Below are 23,140 nucleotides of genomic sequence, written 5' to 3'. Positions count from 1 at the left end.
GGAGGAAATGTTGAGTTGGATCTTGGAGACGGCCTGAAGCTGGAAGGTGTGTAAACATTTTGCTACCTCGGAGACATGCTGAATGGAAAAGGTGGATCAGACTCGGCAACGGTTGCTCGAGTGAGATGTGCATGGAAGAAGTTTCTGGAACTGAGTGGCGTGCTGAAGGATCGGGGAGTGTCGTTGAAGCTGAAGGGAAAGGTGTATGCTGCATGTGTGAGAAGTGTTATGATTTATGAGAGCGAGACATGGGCAATGAACGTAGAGCAGCAACGAAGGCTGGAAAGGGTTAGGGTTGTTACGGGGTCATTGAGAGAGAGAGGACGACAAATGATGAATTGCGAAAGATGATGGGAATAGAGCCTGTGATAGATGCTGTGAAGAGGAACAGGTTGAGATGGTTTGGTCATGTGTTGAGGAAGGATGAAAGTGACTGGTTGAGAAGAGTGATGGAAATGAATGTAGAAGGAAGTAGAGGACGGGGAAGAACGAGAAAGACTTGGCTGAAGATGGTGGAAGAAGAAGTGTGGGCAAGGGGGTTAACAAGGAGAGATTCAGAAAATAGGGCAAAATGGAGAACATTGTCATGGGGACCGCAAGGCTTATCCCTGCTCTCGCAGGGAAAATGGCCTTTAAATGCATGTTGTTGTTGTGTTGTTGTTATGACACGCAGGGATACGGTGCACCTATTCTAAACCGGGGTACACACCGGGTATATATATATATATATATATATATATATATATATATATATATATATAGATAGATAGATATATAGATATATATATATATATACTGTATATATCAGAGAGTCCGTTCGTACTCTCTGTCGAGATGGTGTGGAAAAAAAATGTCGCTCCCATCTGCTACATACAAAACTGAAGTTGGAGTATCTTCTTTAAACACTCACTTAGGCTACATAACATAAGAGAGCCTACCTGGTCTGTTCAGCTCGTTGTCAAGGTAGGGATCCCTTTTCAGTTCTCCAGACCAAGGCAAAAGCAAAATGCAGCAAAAAAACGAGATCGCTCAAACCCGGGAATTAATCTTCTTGTTCATCTTACTATAATTCACCAAATATCCGTTCGTCCGTTCGAAGGTTCCGCAAAAACGGCGTTCGAAGGTTCAACCGATTGCAACGATATTTTGGGTGGGTATTCCTGGGACCACTGGGAGTAAAATAGGCTATTAAAGCGCGGCGGTGATTACGCGCGCTGCTTGCGAGCAAGGAGGAAGCGGACAAGCGGTAACTTATAAGCGTCTTTATTTGAGGAGCTCACTGTAACACTAGCGCGCTCCGGGCTGCGTGCCCCGTGTATATCCTCAGGCCACGCCTACCCCTTGGGCGTGGCCGCCGCCCACTTGGTGCGCGGAATGATGTCACCACGCCAGTGGGCTTTCGTGTCCGCCACACGCGCCCCCCCAGAATTCCCGCGCACCTGGAGGGCCAGTTTGCGGGGCAAACGGATGACCCGGCCGAAGCGCCCCCTGGCGATCGGCGGCGTCCGGGGTGCAGGGATGCCAGGTGGGATGCCCCTGGCTGCCCCTGGGATGGGTGCAGGACCGGGGGGCGGCGTGGCGGTGGGGCTGGGCGGTGCCGGGGGTCCGCCCGCAGGGGGGCGGCCCCGACGCGGGGGTCGGGCCACTGGCGGTGGATGGTCCACGTCGAGGTGGGCCGGCTTGAGGCGGTCTACAGAAACGCGGTCAGGAGTACCGCCGATGTCCAGGGTGAAGTGCTTCGCCCCGGTCTCCAGCATGCGGAAAGGCCCGTCGTACGGGGGCCGCAGTGGTGTCCGGTGGGCATCGTGGCGGACGAAGACGTACTCCGCCGTGCGAAGCTCCGGGGCGACGTGCGTCGGTGGGTGCCCGTGGCATGCCGTTGGCACCGGGGCGAACCTCTGGGCGGTCTCTTGCAGAGCGGAGCGCTGCTGTGCTCCACAGCACCATGGTCCGCGGAGCGCGGACCATGGTGCTGTGGAGTCGGGGAGGAACTCGCCCGGCACCCGCAGCGGTTGCCCGAAGACCAACTCCGCCGCGGATGCGCGCAGGTCCTCCTTGGGTGCCGTCCGGAGGCCCAGCAGGACCCAGGGGAGCCTGTCGACCCAGCCGCCGTCGCGGAGGGTGGCCCGGAGCGCGGCCTTCAATGAGCGGTGAAATCTCTCACACAGGCCGTTAGCCTGGGGGTGGTAGGCCGTGGTTCGGTGCAGCCGGACCCCGAGCCCCTGCGCGACCGCCCCCCAGAGCTCCGAGGTGAACTGGGGGCCGCGGTCGGACGAGATGTCTGAGGGGGCGCCGAACCGGGCGACCCAGGTGGCGATGAAAGCCTGCGCGACGTCCGCCGCCGTCGTCGACGCCAAGGGCACGGCCTCCGGCCACCGAGTGGTGCGGTCCACCATGGTGAGGACGTGGGTGAAACCCCGCGAGGGGGGCAGAGGTCCCACCAGGTCCACGTGGACGTGGTCAAACTGGCGTTCCGGCACCGTCAACGGGGCCAACGGGGCCTGGGTGTGCCGGTGCACCTTGGCTCGCTGGCACGCGAGGCACGTCCTGGCCCAGCCGCGGACGGCCTTCCGGAGGCCATGCCAGACGAACTTGTCGGCGATCAACCTTTGGGAGGCCCTCGCGCCCGGGTGGGACAGGCCGTGGATGGCGTCAAACACCTGGCGCTGCCAGCCCGCGGGCACGATGGGGCGAGGCCGCCCGAGGGGGACGTCGCACAAGAGGGCCGCGCCCGTGCCGTCGAACGGCACCTCGGTGACGCGGAGGCCCGTGACGGCGGTCCGCAAGGCCTGGACGTCGGGGTCAGCGGCCTGGTCCGCTGCCATCCGGGCATAGTCGATGCCGAGGTGGACTGCGTGGGCGACGGCCCGGGAAAGGCAATCCGCCACCGGATTGTCCTTCCCCGCGACGTGTCGGATGTCCGTCGTGTACTTGGCCACGGCCGAGAGGTGACGCTGCTGCCGGGCCGACCACGGCTCGGTGACCTTGCCCATCGCGAAGATCAGCGGCTTGTGGTCGACGAAGGCCGTGAACGCACGGCCCTCGAGCAGATGGCGGAAGTGCCTGACCGCCAAGTGAAGCCCGAGCAACTCGCGGTCGAAGGTACTGTAACGGCGTTCGGGCGGGCGAAGCTGCCGGCTAAAGAACGCCAGCGGTTGCCAAGCTCCACGCACCCATTGCTCGTGCACCGCGCCCACCGCGTAGTCCGAGGCGTCGGTGGTGAGGGCGATCGGTGCATCGGGCGCCGGGTGCGCGAGCATGGTGGCGTTAGCCAAGGCGAGCTTCGCGCCCGTGAACGCCGTGTCCATCTGCTCGGTCCAGGTAACGTCGCCTTTGCCCGGCTTACCTCGGAGAGCTTCGTGCAGGGGGCGCAGGAGCTGGGCGATACGGGGCAGGAACCGATGGTAAAAGTTCACCATGCCCAGGAACTCCTGCAGCCCTCTGATCGTGCGGGGGCGCGGAAACCCCTTCACCGCCTCCACCTTGGCCGGCAGGGGGACGGCTCCGTGCCTGGTGACACGGTGCCCCAGAAAATCGATTACGGCGACGCCGAACCGGCACTTTGCGGGGTTCACAATCAGGCCATGCTGGCCTAGGCGTTCGAAGAGCGTGCGGAGGTGGCGTAGGTGCTCTTCGCGGGACGCGCTGGCGACGAGGATATCGTCCTGGTAGACGTAGACAAAATCCAAGTCGCGCAGGACGCTGTCCATCAGTCGCTGGAACGCCTGAGCCGCATTCTTCAGACCGAAGGGCATCCGCAGGAACTCGAAGAGTCCGAATGGCGTGATGACCGCCATCTTCGGGACGTCCTCCGGCCTGACGGGGACCTGATGGTAGCCGCGTATGAGGTCCACCTTCGAGAAGAAGGACATGCCCGCCAAACGGGCGGAAAAGTCCTGAATGTGGGGGACGGGGTAGCGGTCGGGAGTGGTGGCGTCATTGAGACGGCGATAGTCCCCGCACGGTCGCCATCCCCCGCCGGGCTTCGGCACGATGTGCAGCGGCGACGCCCAAGCACTCTCCGAGCGCCGAACGATGCCGAGTCGCTCCAGGGTAGCGAACGCCGCTTTTGCCACCGCCAGCTTCATCGGCTCGAGGCGGCGTGCCCAGGCGTAGACCGGTGGCCCGACGGTGGGGATGTGATGGGCCACCCCGTGCTTGACGGCCCCCGCCGAGAAGGTGGGCCGCGTGAGGGCCGGGAAGCCGGCGACGAGGCGGGTGAATTGGTCCGCTGCCGGAAGCGTACAGATCAACGTGGCCGGAACCGAACCGTTCGGCAAGCCGCTTTGCAAGCCGCTCGGCGAGCCGCTCGTTGAGCTGCTCGACAAGCTGGGCAGCGCACAAGCGAGCGAGCTGAACGTCTCGGCCTGGACAAGACGTCTGCGCTTTACGTCGACCAGGAGCCCATTAGCGCACAGGAAGTCAGCGCCAAGCAGTGCCATGGGCACGTCGGCGGTGATGAATGTCCATCGGAAAACCTGCCCTCCGAACCGCAGAGAGAGGCAGCGTTTTCCGTACGTACGGATGGGCGTCCCGTTCGCGGCAAGCAGCGCGGGGCCCCCGCCCATGGCATGCTTGTCCGACGTACCGGCAGGAACGACACTCACCTGCGCTCCTGTGTCGCACAGGTAACAGCGCCCGGATAAGGTGTCCGTTATGAACAGCAGGCTGTTCGAACGGCCGGCGCTCATTGCCACTATTGAGCGCCGGCCCGGGCGTTTCCCGACATGTTGAAGGAGCATGGCGGATGACACTGCCGAGCCTCGTGGCCGAACTTGGCAGTGGAACCAGCACCAGGTGGTGGAGCTGGAGGAGTGCGGCTGGCTCTGCCAGGCCGGTGGAGTTGGTGGTTTTCCCCGCGGTGGCGGTTTTCGCCGCGGCGGTGGGCGGGGCGTGGCGGCGGTCACGAGGTGCGTATCAGCATGCTGCGTATGCTGTGTAAGCTGATGCTGTGGATCAGCATCATCAGCAGCATCAGCCTCGAGGTCCGTGACAGCCGCACCGGCTCTCACCCGCGTGTCCGAAGCCGCAAAGTACCTGTCCGCCTCGGCTGCCAATGCTCGGGGTTCCGTTAGCACGGTCCCGGCCAACGCGAGGCGAACCTGCGCTGGAAGTTGGTGACGGAAAAGCGCCCGGAATAGAGAACCGGGGGCTTCGTCGCCCAACAGTGACAGCATATGGTCCATTCGGACCGACGGGCGCGTGCCGCCGAGCTCGGGGAGATCCAGGAGGCGGTCAGCCCGTGCGTCGTCCGTGAGGCCGAACGTGGCTAGGAGTAGCCGCTTGAGTGCCTCGTACCTGTGGCCGTCCGGTGGGTGGCGAAGGACGGATACAACTCGAGCGGCCGTGCCGGGCCCGAGGGAGGCGACGACGTGGCAGTAGCGCGTGTCGTCGCCGGTGAGGCGCCGAAGCTGAAATTGGGCTTCGGCTTGGACGAACCAGACTTCGGCCTGGGCCTCCCAAAATTCGGGAAGTTTAATCGACATTGCGTTGTTGGCCCTGGCAATGGCGTCGTGTGTGGAAGGATCGCTCCGGCAGATCCAACGTCGAGGGTCACCAGTAAAGCGCGGCGTTACGCGCGCTGCTTGCGAGCAAGGAGGAAGCGGACAAGCGGTAACTTATAAGCGCCTTTATTTGAGGAGCTCACTGTAACACTGGCGCGCTCCGGGCTGCGCGCCCCGTGTATATCCTCAGGCCACGCCTACCCCTCGGGCGTGGCCGCCGCCCACTTGGTGCACGGAATGATGTCACCACACCAGTGGGCTTTCGTGTCCGCCACACTATATTGTTTTTTCAGTTTTTCCAGTGTTTCCAGTCAATTTTCCAGTTTTTCCAAACACGATGGAATAATATTTACCGATATGAACAGTGATGTGACTTTTGTTGAAATTCTACAAATACTGTTTGTTCTACGTACCATGAGAGAGTAGATCGACTCCTGACGAACTCTTCCTATATAAACGTGCAGCTCCGAAGTAACGTGGCAGCGTGACGACTGAGAAAGACGTGTAGCGGTCGCTTCCGTTTTGCAGAATTCAATCTTTTTTCAAAATGGGCACCATGTACTGTTTGGATTTTGATGATTTGCGTGTGATATGATTCAACGGATGTTTATATGAATCGTTTAAAATAAAAAAGCCTTCAATTTCTGATATTTTGCCTTTTCATTTGGGCCTCCCAATTGAAGCCCCGCCCATAGGGCGGGTACCGTTGCTAGTAATAATAATAACAATAATAATCTTCTTCAGACGGCATATTTCCGAGTTGCCTCTATCAATGGCAATGATTATTCTACCATTCGATAGTTATACTTCCTGCAACATCCTTTGGTATTATAATTCTCGGAGCTTGAAAGGATTTCACGAAAAGTACGGAAAACTACATTCCTTTGTCAAATAATAGGGCTGAGGTGGGCGGGGCTATGACTGTCAATCAGCTTGATGGGGGCGGAGCCGCTAGACACATTTGTCTCAGTGTCGGTGATAATGTTATGATAATGCACGTGATAATGTTACGTGGCATCAAATAACAGCAGAAATATCATGTCTCGGGAAATGCTTTGTTTTTCATTGTTACATTTATGAAAATAAAATAATAGCGAGGTACCAGTGCTATACACACCGCACACGGGACACGTGATCATGAACTATCGAGTCGCGGGTCAAGGTAAAAGCAAACCACGTGATCAATAAACCTTCTCGAGTCACGGTTTCTCAGCGCCAGATTCGCTACGTCGGCGCATCACTTTTGCCGTCGTATAAAACAGCCTGAACAACGAATCCACTCACTTTTTGTGTCATACTTTTTCACATCTATTAATTAATTACGTACTATTCACATGTGCCTTTTCACCCTTTCGATTGCTGAGACCCATTTGACTTTGGCAGACCCTTTAACACTTAACCCAAAAGACTCCCCCCCTCCCCCCCGAGGACCCAAAAGACCCACATGACCCAAAAGTCCCCGAGGACCCAAAACACCCAGATCACCCAAAAGTCCTTGATGACCCAAAAGACCCAGAACACCCAAAAGTCCATGAGGACCCAAACGTCCCCAAGGACCCAAAAAGTCTCTGATGACCCAAAAGTCCCCGAGGTCCCAGATGACCAAAAAGTCCCGATGAACCAAAAGTCCCTGAGTACCCAAAAAACCCAGATGACCCAAAAGTCCCCTTTGGACCAAAAAGACCCAGATGACCCTGTTAACTCAAAAGTCCCCGAAGATCCAAATGTCCCCAATTAAAATTTGGTCCAATGGACCAACAGGCCCCCAAGTTTAATACATACTAGCCGAAACCCGTGGAACATCCACGGAAGGGAGGATGTGGTGTATGGATAGAGTGTACCATTATGGATGGCATAGGGGATTTGCTTGTCCGAGTAAGAGTTAGGAAGAAAGATGAGAATGAAGAGTGCGTATATGAACAACGATCGCCGACACCGGCACAAATGCATGCTCTGGATTGTCCACTCAGTGGATGGCTTGCTTTCGCCTTCGCCTGTCCAATCAGCGGACGGCTTGCTTCGCCTTCGCCCAGCAGACGCCAATACGATGGCGTCGTAAGATGGCGTCGTATCGGCAGTTAATCGGATGCTTTTGGGCCCCAACGTCGGCTAATTCAGATTTTTCGAGAATGGCTGTACGTGATAAACAAAGAGCGCGGTTCGTAGATCGTAAATCCATTAGTGCCGTGGGCATCGGGTCACTGGGTGCGGCGTAAAAGGGATTTCAAAGTCGAGTCCTTACGGTATTATTATATAGATTTGAACTGACATTTAGTGTTCCTTTGATCTTTGTTTTGGCATACTGCATCGCCTGGAGTGGTCAATGGTCAATTGATATTCATATATATATACAGATCCTAGTTTCCTTATGTCTATGCCCTATCAGTATTACCTATGGCTACTGGGGTTGGGGATTTGGGAGAGGGAGGTGGAAGCAGGGGGTGGAGGGGGAACAATTATGTTTTTTTTTTTTTAATTAAAAATTATGCCAGACACCCTCAGTACGCCACTGGTGAGCACGTCTATAAAGTTTGTGCCACAACATTTGTAAATCAGTAGTCGAACATCATCGACTCAAATATTATAATAATTATTCAGATGGTGTGTATTTCTGAGCTGGGTCTCAATGCCAATGACTGGAGTTTCACTTGGTGCAGAATCCTTTGTTATAATTTGTTTCTCCAGTTCATTTCTACAGTTCAATATTTACAGATACTCTCTGAGAGCGGGTTCTCTCGTACTCAACCGACGCCATCGTAGTTTGACAAGGCCACACCCCACGCTTACTTGATCAACCCTGAACCTTGCTATGCGCATGCGCAGATAAGAGAGCGTGCACAGTGTGTTTGATTAACGTCTTTCTGATGATTTATAGTGATGCATTTTTGTCTGGTGAGAATCTACTCGAGTATTACCGAGGTCCTCTGATTTCCCAGAACCAGGATTTGGATACTACAGATAAATACTTATATCTTGTCTTGATAAAGTTCTTCATTGAAGTTAATTTTACAAAACTATTATCAGAGAGTGCGCTGGCACTGTCGACTCTACTTAGGAGGGGTGATGCAGATTTTTTTAAATGTCAGCCCCACCCACTGATACAAAACAAAGGTTGGAGTATCTTTTCGTACTCTCATAGTAGTTTATCGAGGACATTTGCATTTCGAGTGTACAATAAGTTTTATTGACACTTCAAGTAAGCAAAACAGTAAAATCCACGAGAGTGTCTTTCACGTGTCCGCCGTGCAGAAATTCCTCGAGAGGCTCCGCCTGTTCCCTCTGTCCCCACCCTATTGGTTAAAGGGAAACCACACCAGTTATTCTGGCATTTCTAAGTGCAGGTCATTGTGAGCGCGGTTCGGATGAAGGCTGGATGAAGACATTACTCTTTGAGAAACGAGCAATAAGACAGAGCTGCAAGATACAGTCGGGGTTACGTAAGACAATATAGGAGCATATGTGCAGTGTTTGACTTTGCTGACTCAGATATCTTGGCACTTTTGCTCCAAGATTGGGTATCCTCTGAGTACCGTACCATTGTGTTATTCCACATTGCAAAAAATTACAGAAACAAGTTAATAAAAAAATTTATGCTAAATTAAATAGGTAATGTAGGGATGACAAACTACAGCCTAAACAAGGTCCTAAACAAGATAGGGATGATGTTGGTTTGGAGAGTAGCTAACAGTATTGCCATCACATAACAATCCCTACATCACTGCCTCTAGACGATTGTCCAGGCACGATCTATCTGGTCATTTGATGTTGGTATCAAGTCATTGCTCATGGTAGATCATGTAGCTCAGTACCACGTGTTTTCTTTTTTTTCGCTATCTGTTTTACCGCTACCCTTCAAAATAGCACGAAGGAATGCAGATAAAGCGGAAAAACTTCTTAAGGAGACCGATAATGATAATCATGATTATGTATTACATCGATTTATGATAACCGAACTGCCAGCGGATCGCTTGTTACGTTATCTGTCACAGCAGCATATTCTGTTTACATTACAGTAGCTTTTCTACCAGAATATTCCAAGTGGTTGAATCTAGTACACCCAGCATTAGGAGTACTAGGGCATGCCCGTACTATATATAAGCTAGGACGTGCCCGTACGTGGGTGCCCGTTCCTTGCCAAAAAAAAAAAAAAAAAAAAATTTGTGTAGGGGTGTGTGTGTGTAAACATCCTAGGGCGTGCCCGTACGTGGGTGCAAAAAAACATGCGTGCAAACAACAACAACAAAAAAAAACTTTGACACCACGTGGCAGTAACGACCACAGAACCCCCCCCCCCCCCCCTCTATTTACATGAATGGTTTGGTCCATTCGCAACGACCACAGAACCCCCCCCTCTATTTACATGCAATGGTTTGGTCCAAAGCGAACGGCTTGCAGTGTTTGGTAAAGAAATCGCCATAGCTCGGTAACTACTTGTCCGATTAATATGAAACCTTGAAAAGGCACATCCTCGGGTCCCCAGCAATATACCTGGCAAGTTTCAAGTATATCGGACCGGTAGTTGTCGAGAAACAGCGGTCACAGACAAACATACACACATACAAACACACATACAAACACACATACAAACACACATACACACAGAGATTAATGGAATTATAGATAGATACTCTTCGTCGACAGTCAACGTGTTAAAATCATCATTTTATTAAAATTGAAGTATATACTTAACACTGTGTGGCGTATCATGTTCTATGAACTCTGTGGTATTTATAGTAATTGATGTTGATGTATTTTAATTTTCCATTTATTGAGTTCTTGTAGTTATTTTTGAATTTACGTTTTGCTGAGTTTACATTGACACTCATCCTATTGCGTTTTGTACGTAGGATGGCAAGTTTGTCTGCACGCACTGTTCCATGGTGTACGAGAGTGGTAAGCGTCTTGGCGGTCGCATCACGACCAAACGCAAAGCTGAAGGGCCACTGGAGCATTTGGGTTTGACTGAGAACGAGCCCAGCAATGCTGCCATACTTGTGAAGAGTGGCAAAGGCGAGAAGGGGGTTTCCTTGCCATATGCACTGCAAAACGCGACAAGCAGTGGAGACACGAAGGTGGACATCACTACCAACTGTCATAAAGTAGAAATTGCTGAAACGATGCAAGATAAAGCAGGAGATATGGCTCCACAAATTAGACATGCCCCCAATGGGAGGCCTGTTGATGACTGTATAGCTGGATTTTCCAATGAAAATGTTGCTTCAGAAATAGGCGCAGCTATTAAAGAGCCAAATAAGACCAACTCACTAACATGCGTTGAGACGAGCTTCGTTAATGATGTCCCGCAGGTTCCTTTTTCACAGGCCATTTTGCCCGGCCAACGTTTTGAGACGACGCCCTTCACCAAAATGCTTGCTTTTGATACCCCTAGCCAACACTCCACCCATCTCAATCCACCTGAATGGAAATGTTCCCGTTCTTCAGGTTCCTACAGACCATGCGGTGACACCAACACACACACTGCACATATTCCCACAACTGAGCCCTACCATGCATCTCTGAATTCAAATATTGAACCACCAGCACATCCATATGAGCCTAATTTTGGGGAAACCGTACAAACATTGTTTCCCTCTTCCGAACCTCCCATAGCATCTTATGATGGTCTTAATTCGAATCTGACTCTTCCTGCCCAATCCCCACATATTGTTTCAACTCAGGATCCACCCAGCTCTTCTTCATATCCTTACTGTGCCCCATCATATAACAATTCGGTTCCAAATACTCACTTACCTCTCCAGAGTGTCTCGTTTCAGTACCAGCAGTCACAGTCCATGCAAAAAGCCACAGGTAATAACAGTGACAGTTGTAGCAAAGATCCCAGCAGCTTGTCAAACGATGCGATCCACACTAAATGCACAGAAAGTGGAAATCTTCCTTTGAGGTTTCCCAATGAATCACTCGTCGAGCATTCATCTAGCTTTGCTGCAGATCTTCAACCAGACGGGACAAGTTGTGAAAGTAATATCTTTGGTGAGATAAGTGTGAGTGAGATCTTGGAAACGGTGAGACAGATGGATTTGGAGAATAGTGAAGCTCATGGTGACGATGATGACAGAGATGGAGTGGACTGGACATCCTCAGACAATCCCTACAACTCTTTATACTGGGGCACCGGGTCTGATAGTAATGATGATTCTCACTGTAATCTTGGCATGGATGATTTATTTGGAGCATTTTCTGAAGCACAGGAGGACACCAGTGGCACAGACAGCAAATGTAACAAAGATACGTCTACACCACGGAAACACAAGTCTGCGAAACATCGAAAGCATGCCACGAATGTTAACATGAAGGTGTCGATCCGCCCATTCATATGCCACCTGGAGGGATGCAAGTACAACGCTCTGACACGCAGTGCACTGGTCAATCATTACATGAAGACGCACGATTACAGCCGTGATGACGTTGGCAATCTCACTCACTGCAAGTCAACATTCACACCCTTCCACTGTTTCCTCACGCCTTGCACCAAAGCATTTACACGTAATTCCAATTTACGCTCCCACTACCGCAGCGTTCACAAGATTGAAGGCCAAGAGCTTGACAAGTTGTGCAGTGAATCACTGAAATCAATTGCCACAAATCTCAGCAGCCCAATCAAACAGGAGGTGATATCACATGTCAGCTACACAGAGAAACAAGAGAGCCCAACCAGTACTTTGGGTGCATATGGACAGAAGGTCCTTGGGGAGCTGATTTCGGAAGATACAAGTCAAACTGGTACGCGGCTGCTACCGTCATCCTTCTCCATGCTTGGGCGGCAGCCAGGGCCTGTCGACCAGGTGGCACCAAGTGTAGCCACAGAAACTGATTGCAATGGTCAGATCCATCCAGCTTCCCACCCTTCCTTCTCTCCACCTCTTTCATCTTTGGCTCCTTTTGATAACCAGGATGATCTGGCTAACCCTAATGTTCCAGATTCAGTGCGAAAACAACTGAGCAAAGCGGTCAAAGTGAGGCTGCAAGCTGCAGGAAATCCTTCTGAGGCCGAATGCAGCACATCACGTGAGATTCCACCTGTGCTGAAAGCTGAATCTCATGTACCGGTGACGCAGGTAATGCAGGAGTGTAAGATGCTTGTAACTAGCATGAAACTGGAGAACGACGATGTTTTGCAACTCAACGGCAACACTTGTGACAAACCAACACGTTTTTATACGTGTAATATGATAAAGTGCAGTCAGTATTTCGCGAAGTTTGGCAAGCTTATAGATCATTACCGTGACTATCACAATTTGAGTTCTGACGAAGTACAGCATTACATATCTCCAGATGATGCGGATGAATTTCTTGAGCAGCTTAACACCCTGGGTTCCTTCACTTGCTATTCAAACCTTTCTCGCCATGAGCACGTACAACGTTTCAGCAGTGTAGAGTCTCCACAAAAGCAGTCACCACCAGGATTTCAAGTTATGTCTAATGCAGCTTCTTGCCTTTCTGGTGAGTCATCGGTACCCCAACCTTTGGAAAATAGCTCCATTCCTCTGCCAACACCTGAAGATAACTCACATGTTACATCTCCTGCTGGAGTTTTTGCTGAACCTGCAGGGAAGAATGACCTTTCAAAGCCTATTCAGACATGCATGAGAGGGACTGGTGTGCCTGTTAATTCCAAAAATAAAAGGTTGAACAAAAAAACTCCAGGCTTGCGTGCACATCTTAGTAAGGCTTCAACTACTGAGGAATCTACATCCCCATTCATTAAATATGTGTGTGATCTTCAGAATTGCTCAGGGGAATTCAATACACTAGCAAAACTGAGGCGTCACATGCGGCGCAAACATGATCTCTCGGTTGACAAAACCTCTCAAAAACAAATGAAACAAATAAAACAAATTGTGAGGGGAGAGTCAGGTGAGTGGATTTATTTGTGCAATGGCACAAAAGTCACAGATTGCAGCACAAAAACCGATGAACTCCCACCGTCCATTCTCAAGTCAAATGAAGATGCTCTGCAAATTTGCAAATATAGCGGCCACCTGAAAAAAACGCATGCATGCATGCTGATTAGTTGCTGCGGTGTGTTGAGTAGTTCCTACAGTCTTATTCGGCACTATCGCCGTGTACACAGGATGCCAGCTGCATATATTGAACTGCATTTATCTAGCCTGGTTCTTCATCGCCAGCATCCAGACCCAAAGAGGCACCGGGCTAGTGCTGATGCTTCACCAAGCAGTGGAAAACCAATGGATCATGATCATGTGCAAAACTGGAGATCGAACTATGACTTTAAAGCTGGCTCAATGACAAATCACAACCCTGATCATGATTCATCTGCAGATTGCAAGCCAGTACTTAACTCATTGTTAAATCCTGACCCCATGCTTGTCTCACAGTTTGATCTGGGTATTATGCCTGACTCTCCTGTGCATCAGGACACTGCACCTGCCTCCGCTTTGGAACCAGAAGCTGCATCTGCCTCCGCTTTGGAACCAGAAGCTGCATCTGCCTATCCTTTGAAACAGGAAGATGCACCCACCTCCATGGATCCGGGCACTGTGCTCACCTCCACTTTTAATCCAGGGCTTACGTCCACCTCCACATTGGAACCGGGCGTTGCAACCACATCCACGCTGGATCGAGACGATGTGGCCACCTCAGTGTTGGAGAAGGATGCTGCACTAGCCTCCGCGTTGGAAGCAGATGATGCAACAGGTTCCCCATTGGAACAGCACACTGTACCAGATTCTTCATTAGAAAATGATATGGAGCTTACTTCGCTATTGAAATGCAGGAGCCGACAACAGTCAACATTCATATCTCGTCGCCAACACAACTCTATGTTGGACGATAATGAGAAGCACCCTTCATTGAGTCGTGGCCCTGCTCTTGCTTCTTTGCTGAAGAGTAACCATACATTTGTCTCTCCAGTAAACAAGGGACATGAGCTTTCCTCTGTACATCCTCTCCAAACTCTTCCCACATCAGTAAACCATAGTCCAAACTACTCCAACACCAAGCAGTTACCCCATGACCACAACTGCTCCCTTGCCACAACAATAGGCCCTTCTCGTTCCTCACCCAGCCACTTGTGCCGTAGCCAAGCCTTAGCCAGGCATTTGTGCCCCGGCCGTGCCTCGGCAGGCCAGTTGTGCCGCGGCCGTGCGTCGGCAGGCCAGTTGTGCCGCGGCCGTGCGTCGGCAGGCCAGTTGTGCCGCGGCCGTGCGTCGGCAGGCCAGTTGTGCCGCGGCCGTGCGTCGGCAGGCCAGTTGTGCCGCGGCCGTGCATCGGCAGGCCAGTTGTGCCGCGGCCGTGCGTCAGCAGGCCAGTTGTGCCGCGGCCGTGCGTCGGCAGGCCAGTTGTGCCGCGGCCGTGCGTCGGCAGGCCAGTTGTGCCGCGGCCGTGCGTCGGCAGGCCAGTTGTGCCGCGGCCGTGCGTCGGCAGGCCAGTTGTGCCGCGGCCGTGCGTCGGCAGGCCAGTTGTGCCGCGGCCGTGCGACGGCAGGCCAGTTGTGCCGCGGCCGTGCGTCGGCAGGCCAGTTGTGCCACGGCCGTGCGTCGGCAGGCCAGTTGTGCCGCGGCCGTGCGTCGGCAGGCCAGTTCGAACGCGACCAAGCGTCGGCAGGCCAGTTCGAACGCAGCCGAACCTTGAAGGGCAAGTTTTGCCGCAGCAGCGAAACTCCCAACCAGATGTGCCGTGGCCGCACCTCTCCCAACCATGTGCTCCATAGCGGCCCTTCTTCCAGCCATTTATTTCATGGCCTTTCTCCTTCTAGCAAGGTGTTCCACGGACATGGCAAATCTAGCCCAACATGTGCTAGCACAGAATTCGGGCATTTTTATCCTGAACCTGACTCGTCAGGTCTGTCAAGCGATGACCACATTCATTCCGCTGCTTTACACCGAATTACTGCCACACAGAATCCTCCAGGCATCACCTGCTCACCATCACCGCCTCCAAGCAGTGATCCCTCCATGTCGGCTATGCCAGCCAGCAACCCTTCCCCGTCGGCTCCGCTGAGCCATGACACTTTCCTGTCGGGCCCTCAGCGTAGCGACACCTCACCGTCCGCTGCTCCGGACAGCGACCACTCCCTGTCTGATTGTATGGGTAGCGATTCTTCCACGTCGGCTCTTTGGGGCAATGACCCTTCCCTTTCAGCTCCTTGGGGCAGCGACCCCTACCTGTCACCTCCTCTGGGCAGCGAACCATTCCTGTCAGCTCTTCCGTGCAGTGACCCCTCCTTGTTGTCTCCTCCAAACAGCGACCCCTCCTCATTTGCTCCTCTGGACAATTACCCCTCATCATCAGCACCAGGCAGTGACGCCTCCCTGTCGGCTCCTCAGGGTAGTGATGCCTCCCTGTCGGCTCTTCATGGTAGTGATGCCTCCCTGTCGGCTCCTCAACGTAGTGACTCCTCCCTGTCGGCTCCTCAACGTAGTGACACCTCACCAACTGCTGATCCGGGTAGTGATCCCTCCCCATGGGCTCCTCGGGGCAGTGACCCTTCTTCGTCGGCTCCTCTGTACAGCAACTCCTCCTTGTTGGCTCCCCCAGGCAGCAACCTATCACCTTCGTCTCCTCTGGGCAGCACCCCCTACACTCTAGGCAGCGACTCCTCCCGGTTAGCCCCTCAAGCCAGCGACCCCACCTGGTTGATTCCCCTGGGCAGTGACTCCCAGTCGATTCGGCCATGCAGCAACCCCTTCCCGTTGGCTCCTACGAGTAGCAACCCTTTTCTGTCAGCTCCTCCAGGCAACGAGCCCTCTCATTCGCAACTTCCGAGAAGCTACCCCTCCATTTCAGCAACTGAAGGCAGTGACCTCTCCCCATCGGCTCTTCTGGGCAGCAACCCATCCTTGGCTCTGCTTGGCAGCTGTTCCTCCCTGTCGGTTTCTGTGGGCACCTGCCTTTCTCCATTCGGTCTTCCATGCAATACACACTTCCCATCTGCTCCTCCAATCACCACCCTCTCACCTTCAGCTTCTCGCACCACTTGCTCTCTGTCAGCTCCATTGAGCATCACTCACACTCCTTTGGCTCCTCTGAGCATCGTCCGATCCCCATCAGCTCCTCCCAGCATTGGTTCCTCCCCTGTGGCTCCTCCAAGCAATGCCCACTCTACAGTGGCTCCCCTTTCCAGCGCCTTGTCCCCGTCAGCTCCCTCGCACAGTGCCTGTTTACCATCGGTTTCAATGTGCAGCACCCTTTCCCCGTCAGTTCCTCCACACGGTGTCTATTCCCTGTCAGCTCTTGCTCATGGCACCCGTTCCATGTCAGCTCCTCCATGCAGTGCTCCATGCCAGACGATACTTCCCAATGCCTGCTTTCCTTTGGCTCCTCCCCACAGCATCCCCGACCCATTGGCTCCTCTAAATTGCAAGTCTGCTCCATCCTTTGCCCACTTCCTGTCTACTCCTCCTTCGAGCACCAAGGCCCCTTCAGCTCCTCCTTCCAGCACCAAGTCCCCTTCAGCTCCTCCTTCCAGCACCAAGTCCCCTTCAGCTCCTCCTTCCAGCACCAAGTCCCCTACAGCTCCTCCTTCCAGCACCAAGTCCCCTTCAGCTCCTCCTTCCAGCACCAACCCCCCTTCAGCTCCTCCTTCCGGCACCAAGTCCCCTTCAGCTCCTCCTTCCGGCACCAAGTCCCCTTCAGCTCCTCCTTCCAGCACCAAGTCCCCTTCAGCTCCTCCTTCCAGCACCAAGTCCCCTTCAGCTCCTCCTTCCAGCACCAAGTCCCCTTCATCTCCTCCTTCCAGCACCAAGGCCCCTTCAGCTCCTCCTTCCAGCACCAAGTCCCCTTCAGCTCCTCCTTCCAGCACCAAGTCCCCTTCAGCTCCTCCTTCCAGCACCAAGTCCCCTTCAGCTCCTCCTTCCAGCACCAAGTCCCCTTCAGCTCCTCCTTCCAGCACCAGCTCCCTGTCGGCTCCTCCTTCCATCGCTCGCTCCCTGTCAGCTCCTCTTTCCATCGCTCACTCCCTGTCTGCTACTTCATCTTGTGCCCGCTCCCCATCGGCTCCTCTGTCTAGCACACTGTCCCTGTCAGCTCCTCTGTCTAGCACACTGTCCCTGTCAGCTCCTCTGTCTAGCACACCGTCCCTGTCAGCTCCTCCATCCATCACGTCCTCCCCATCAGCTCCTCCATCCAGTGCCATTTCTCACTTGGCTCCTCAGGGTCGTGGCCAAGCAAATACTGCTCCCTCGTGCCACAGCCACACACCATCTACTGCCTCATTCCATGGTCTTTCTTCCTCTGCTGCTTCTTTCCGTCACCACACACAATCTGATGTCTTGTGCCGAGACCACTTGTCTTCTGCCTCCTTGTGTAATAGTCGCACACCCATTGCTGCCTCGTTCCACAGCCACTCACCTTCTGTTTCATCATTCCGTGGCCCTGTGCCTTCTTCTGTCTCATGCCGAGGCCATAGAGCATCTCCTCCCACCTGCCGTAGTGTGGCGCCCAATCCTGCCCCAGGCCGCAGCGTGGCACAACCTGCTACCTCATGCCATGGCCACACTCTCTCTGCTGCCTCTTTCCGTGGCCATGCACCCTCTCATTCTTCAAGCCACAGCAATGCACAGTCTGCTACTTCATACCACACCCATGCAACCGTTGCTTCTTCCTGCCGCAGACAGTCATCTACTCCTTCCTCATGTCGCAGTCATATTCCTTCCACTTCCCCATGTCGTGGACATTCTCTTTCTGCTTCCACGTGTCATGGACATTCGCCCTCTGTTTCCTCGTGTCGCGGACATTCCCCTTCTGCTTCCTCATGTCGCGGCCAGTCACCCTCTCCTTCTTCATACCGTGGACAGTTGCATTCTGCTTTCTCATTCCGCGGACGGTCGCCCTCTGCTTCCTCGTGCCGCGGACAGTCGCCCTCTGCTTCATCGTGCCGCGGACAGTCGCCCTCAGCTTCATCGTGCCGCAGACAGTCGCCCTCAGCTTCCTCGTGCCGCGGACAGTCGCCCTCTGCTTCCTCATGCCGCGGACAGTCGCCCTCTGCTTCCTCGTGCCGCGGGCAGTCGCCCTCTGCTTCCTCGTGTCACGGGCAGTCACCATCTGCTGCGTCGTGCCGCGGACAGTCGCCCTCTGCTTCCTCGTGCCGCGGACAGTCGCCCTCTGCTTCCTCCTGCCGCGGCCAGTTGTCCTCTGCTTCCTCGTGCCGCGGCCAGTCACCCTCTGCTTCCTCATGCCACATCCCCACACATAATGTTGCCTCGCACAGCGGACACACATCCTCTCATGCGGTTCAGTGCCGTGTCCCCTCACCATCTGTTGCTTCATTCCGTGGCCAAGTACCTTCTTCATCCTCATGTCATGGACTCTCTGTATCACCCCCTTCATGCAGCACCTCCTCCCCATCAGCTCTGTCATCCCGCATTCACACTAGAATGGCACCCCCAACCTCACCGTTTCGCATTCCTGCACCTCCCATTCTGCCCAGCCGTAGTCAATCCTTACCAATGTCGTCTTGCTCAAACCGCTTCCCTCTTCCCGTTTCGTGCCACAGCCATAATCCTGCCAATCCCCTGTCTCATGAGGGCTCACTTGTGTGTCCTTTGAAGAATTGCCGTGTGCGAACCTGCCCTTGGAGTAATCACCGTGTGCTTCCTTCCTCATTGGATGGTGGCCATGCCAGTTCTTCCTTATTGAATTGTAATACGCCAATCTACAGTCGAAACCGCAGACACTTCTCAACATCTCGTCCCGACCCCGCTCTGACGTCGCCGTCTGGTCCTGACCCCACTCGGATGTCGCCGTCTGGTCCCGACCCCGCTCGGACGTCGCCATCTGGTCCCGACCCCACTCGGACGTCGCCGTCTGGTCCCGACCCCGCCCGGACTTCGCCGTCTGGTCCCGACCCCGCCCGGACGTCGCCGTCTGGTCCCGTCCCCGCCCAGACGTCGCCGTCAGGTCCCGTCCCCGCCCGGACATCGCCGTCTGGTCCCGTCCCCGCCCGGACATCGCCGTCTGGTCCCGTCCCCGCTCGGACGTCGCCGTCTGGTCCCGTCCCCGCTCGGACGTCGCCGTCTGGTCCCGTCCCCGCTCGGACGTCGCCGTCTGGTCCCGTCCCCGCTCGGACGTCGTTGCCTGGTCCCGTCCCCGCTCGGACGTCGCCGTCTGGTCCCGTCCCCGCTCGGACGTCGCCGTCTGGTCCCGTCCCCGCTCGGACGTCGCCGTCTGGTCCCGTCCCCGCTCGGACGTCGCCGTCTGGTCCCGTCCCCGCTCGGACGTCACCGTTTGGTCCCGTCCCCGCTCCGACATCACCGTCTGGTCCCGACCCTGCTCGGATGTCACCGTCTGATGCCGACCTCGCTTGGACGTCGCCATCTGGTCCCGACCCCACTCGGCCTTTGCCTTTGGTTCATGTCCCCACACAATCATCTCAGTTAATCCATCACCACATCCCTTTGTCAAATGGATTTGATAGGACTCGTTTCTCACACGATGCATCGTCTTCAAGGAAGCTCAGTCATTTGCCTCGCAAACGTGGCCGTCCACGCAAAACAGATGTTTTTGAAAGTCATCGTAAACCACTGGTCAGTGACACCTCCAATGCATCACAACCCTGTCGATATGAGGCATCTTTTATCCACTTTCTGAAAGGCTCGTATCTTGCAAGACATTCTCTCTCACCTTCAAAGTGGACTCCTCATCATCTGCGTGCTCGAAGTAAAGGCCGTCGCATGTCCGGTAGACGTGTTGGACACCTGGCACTCAAGAGTTTTGCAAACGCAATCAGTCAGCAAGAGGAGGAGGCAGTAGTCATCGAGGGTGGAATGAACTTGCGTGTTGTGCTGGAAAGAAAACTGCTTGATCGGAAGGTGCACCAGCTTTTAGCGCTGAAACCTGTGGTTGTGCTTGAGCGTCTTGTGCTCGCTTCAGAACAATAATGAATTTAAAAAAAAATAATTAAATCCTTAATTCAGCAACACTTCTTGTTGTGCTGGAGAAGCTCATTCAGTCTTAAGATCATACAGGTGGTGCTTTGTGATTTTGTGCAATGTTGCATTTGCATCATGCAAAGTTGTTAAAAGTTACCGCAGTTTTTCTTTATTTTATTTTTAGTTAGGCCCTTCTCCTTCCTACTCTGTCAGCCTTCCTGCTAAAGCACCTTTCATGCAGAGGCCTCAACAAAGAACTTGCAAAAACGATTTTTACACTTGATATTATCTGCAATATTGATGCCCTTTCACCACAATTTTGCATTGTAAATGACATCCGCTGTATTGTGTCGACACAGAGAAGAGTGTATCTGGATCTAAAAAAAATTGTTTTAAAGCTTATATTTCAACATCGAAAACACCAAGACTGTTCCAGATTGCCATTCAACTCCATTTTTGCTTTGAGACACCGAAAAGGTCATTGAAGGGTGATTTTTTATTATTATTATTTATTTTTATTTTTTTTAATTGCAAGATTTTCAAGAGGCAATAAGGATTTGGGAATTTTTGGGGGAGAGGTTAGGGGCAACACATCACTTAGACGACTTGCATTTAATTTCTTTTAATAGACCATAAAGACTGAATTTTGACATGTGATCATAATAATCGAGTGGTGCATGTGCATGGTGTTTTTTATTGGTTACCCCAAGTTGAGGATTGCAGGAGTAATCAGTTTATCGAATTCACGCAAATCCACATCGTTTTGGTTCTGTTAATGTTGGGAACGCCATTTTAAAAGCGCATTGGTCGTGTCTGTTTGATTAAACAGTAGACTTTTTCCCTGGTCATGATGCAAACATGTAAAGCTGGGATGATCAGTCAATCATTCGCTTGATTATTCACGTCCCATTATTCTTGACGACTGTCATTTGTACAGTGCAGGTAAAAACTGCAGTTGCATCGCGTTTTCATGTTCATTTAACTTGTGTTCCTTGAATTTAAAATCCTGGCAAAGCACGCCAATCCACCTCGACGTGGACCGGTCTTGTGGTACCCAGACCCTGGTCCGCCGCACAAGTCTGTAAATTGGTTGGTGTCGTGTGCACTGGGCGCACTGCGTTGGGGTGGAACTTGATGGAATTTGGGGTGCGTGAGCCAATGCGAATGTGTGTGCCAAAATAGATCGTAAAATGCTCGTTCCACTCCCTCGATTGAGAAAGGTCTTCCATGCCCGTGTGAAGGGCCGAAGCTGTTCCAGTGCATCACCTTGTTATGCCGAACACAATTGTTACCTGTAAAAGTCTTCATTGTGAGAGCATACATTTGTTCACATGTTGTGCAGCAAGGTTTCTCGTCCTTTTATGTTTTCGATACATCGTAGCTGTATTTCTGACAGGCGATTGACTGATGGGTGATGTTAAATGATGCACCATTTTGCGGAGACCAGGGTCTTTGCATCCCCTGAGCCTCGGACACTCGTTCGTGCAGAGTTGAGGTCCCAATGGGAAGAATTCCCTTGTCTCGTGAGATTCCCTCTCCCACTCCTCCCCCTAACTCCTCTCCCTGTCTCTGTCTCTGTCTCTCTCACCCCAACTCTCCAGTATTTCTCGGACTCGACTCCATGTGGATTGGATCCTGTCCCGTTTTTAGGGTTTGTACATACAACGTTAGGACTCTGAAGAGGTAATAAGGCATAATTTGGAGTTTCACTTGGATTGATGGTTCTTTCATTTTAATTTTTATTTCTTCTCGTGTTCGGACTTGACTTGTACATGCTATCATTCTGATGTCTGATAAACAAAAATATTTAAGCTTTTTGACCATTGTATAAAGAGGCAACAAAACAATAACCAAGCTGTATAAAGGTTACCTTATCTTTTAAAGCTTCTGTGAATACCTGTAATATAGCAAGCAAACGGTGTGTTATTTGTGCGTGCGGGAAAGGTGTGATGCTGTACAAGTTTGCTTGTTTAAAGTTTTTATACAAAATCTTTTGTACGAACCGGCGTGCGGTTTCTACCTGATGCCGTCCGTGATAGTGCACGATATGAACACCCGAGTGCTCCCCACGTCACGGGTCGGGACGGGCGATACCTGTAGGCTCGGTGCGAGCACACCTTGGGACTGGACATGATCGGTATACTACAGCGTGGCCTCGCGCTGGTATTGTGTATTACTACAAGTATTTCCATTAAAACTTTGAAATTCTGATGCTCTTGTCACACTTTTTTTTATCAAGTGAAACATTCGTCTCCTTGGTGATAGGTTATGGCTTTTTGTTTTTTCTTCGTTGCAAATTGGGGATGACGCAAAGACCTTGAACACAGGAGGAAGACCTTTGGTTCATCATGCCTGCGCTTCATTTTTAGGGTGAAGATTGAACTAACACCGTCAGCACATTAACCTTCTGACGAGGCCCTCTCCAACCATCACAATCACTATACATGTATCCAATCACTGATCCATAACTAAATCAGCCAGAAAACAACATCTGTCCAACCTCGGGACTGACCCAACTTGTCTCACTCCTCTAACACCTGGTGGCACCTTGTCAAGTTGGTTTCTGGTGTATGTTCACCCTCCACCCCTTCCCTCTTCAAATGGAATCACAGCAGACTGCTTGTGAGATGGCCGAATGCCTCAATTCTGTGTTTGCCTCAAAATCTTGTGTCTCCATCCCTCAATCTCTGTACCCACCCTACCCAATCAAACCCAACTGCTCCTGGACTCTGTATATTTTGGCACCTGAGAAGGTGTAGGAGTTTCTGGCAACCCTAAACTTTGATT

General features: G+C 52.7%; 1 protein-coding gene across 1 annotated transcript in view; it reads left to right on the top strand.

Moving 5' to 3' along the window:
• The window catches only part of LOC137427200 (uncharacterized), a 165,467-nt gene extending 142,903 nt beyond the window's left edge, over positions 1-22,564 (top strand). Inside the window, exon 9 of the mRNA XM_068116460.2 lies at positions 10,352-22,564. Coding sequence (XP_067972561.2) covers positions 10,352-20,362 — 10,011 coding nt within the window. The 3' untranslated portion in view covers positions 20,363-22,564. The remainder of the gene's footprint in view (positions 1-10,351) is intronic.
• The last annotated feature ends 576 nt before the right edge of the window (positions 22,565-23,140 follow it).

The sequence above is a fragment of the Myxine glutinosa genome, chromosome 5, assembly GCF_964187855.1.
Source record: "Myxine glutinosa chromosome 5, kmMyxGlut1.1, whole genome shotgun sequence".
NCBI lineage: Eukaryota > Metazoa > Chordata > Myxini > Myxiniformes > Myxinidae > Myxine > Myxine glutinosa.
The sequence above is the reverse complement of the archived record's forward strand: the minus strand, read 5'-3'. Positions and strand labels throughout refer to the sequence as shown.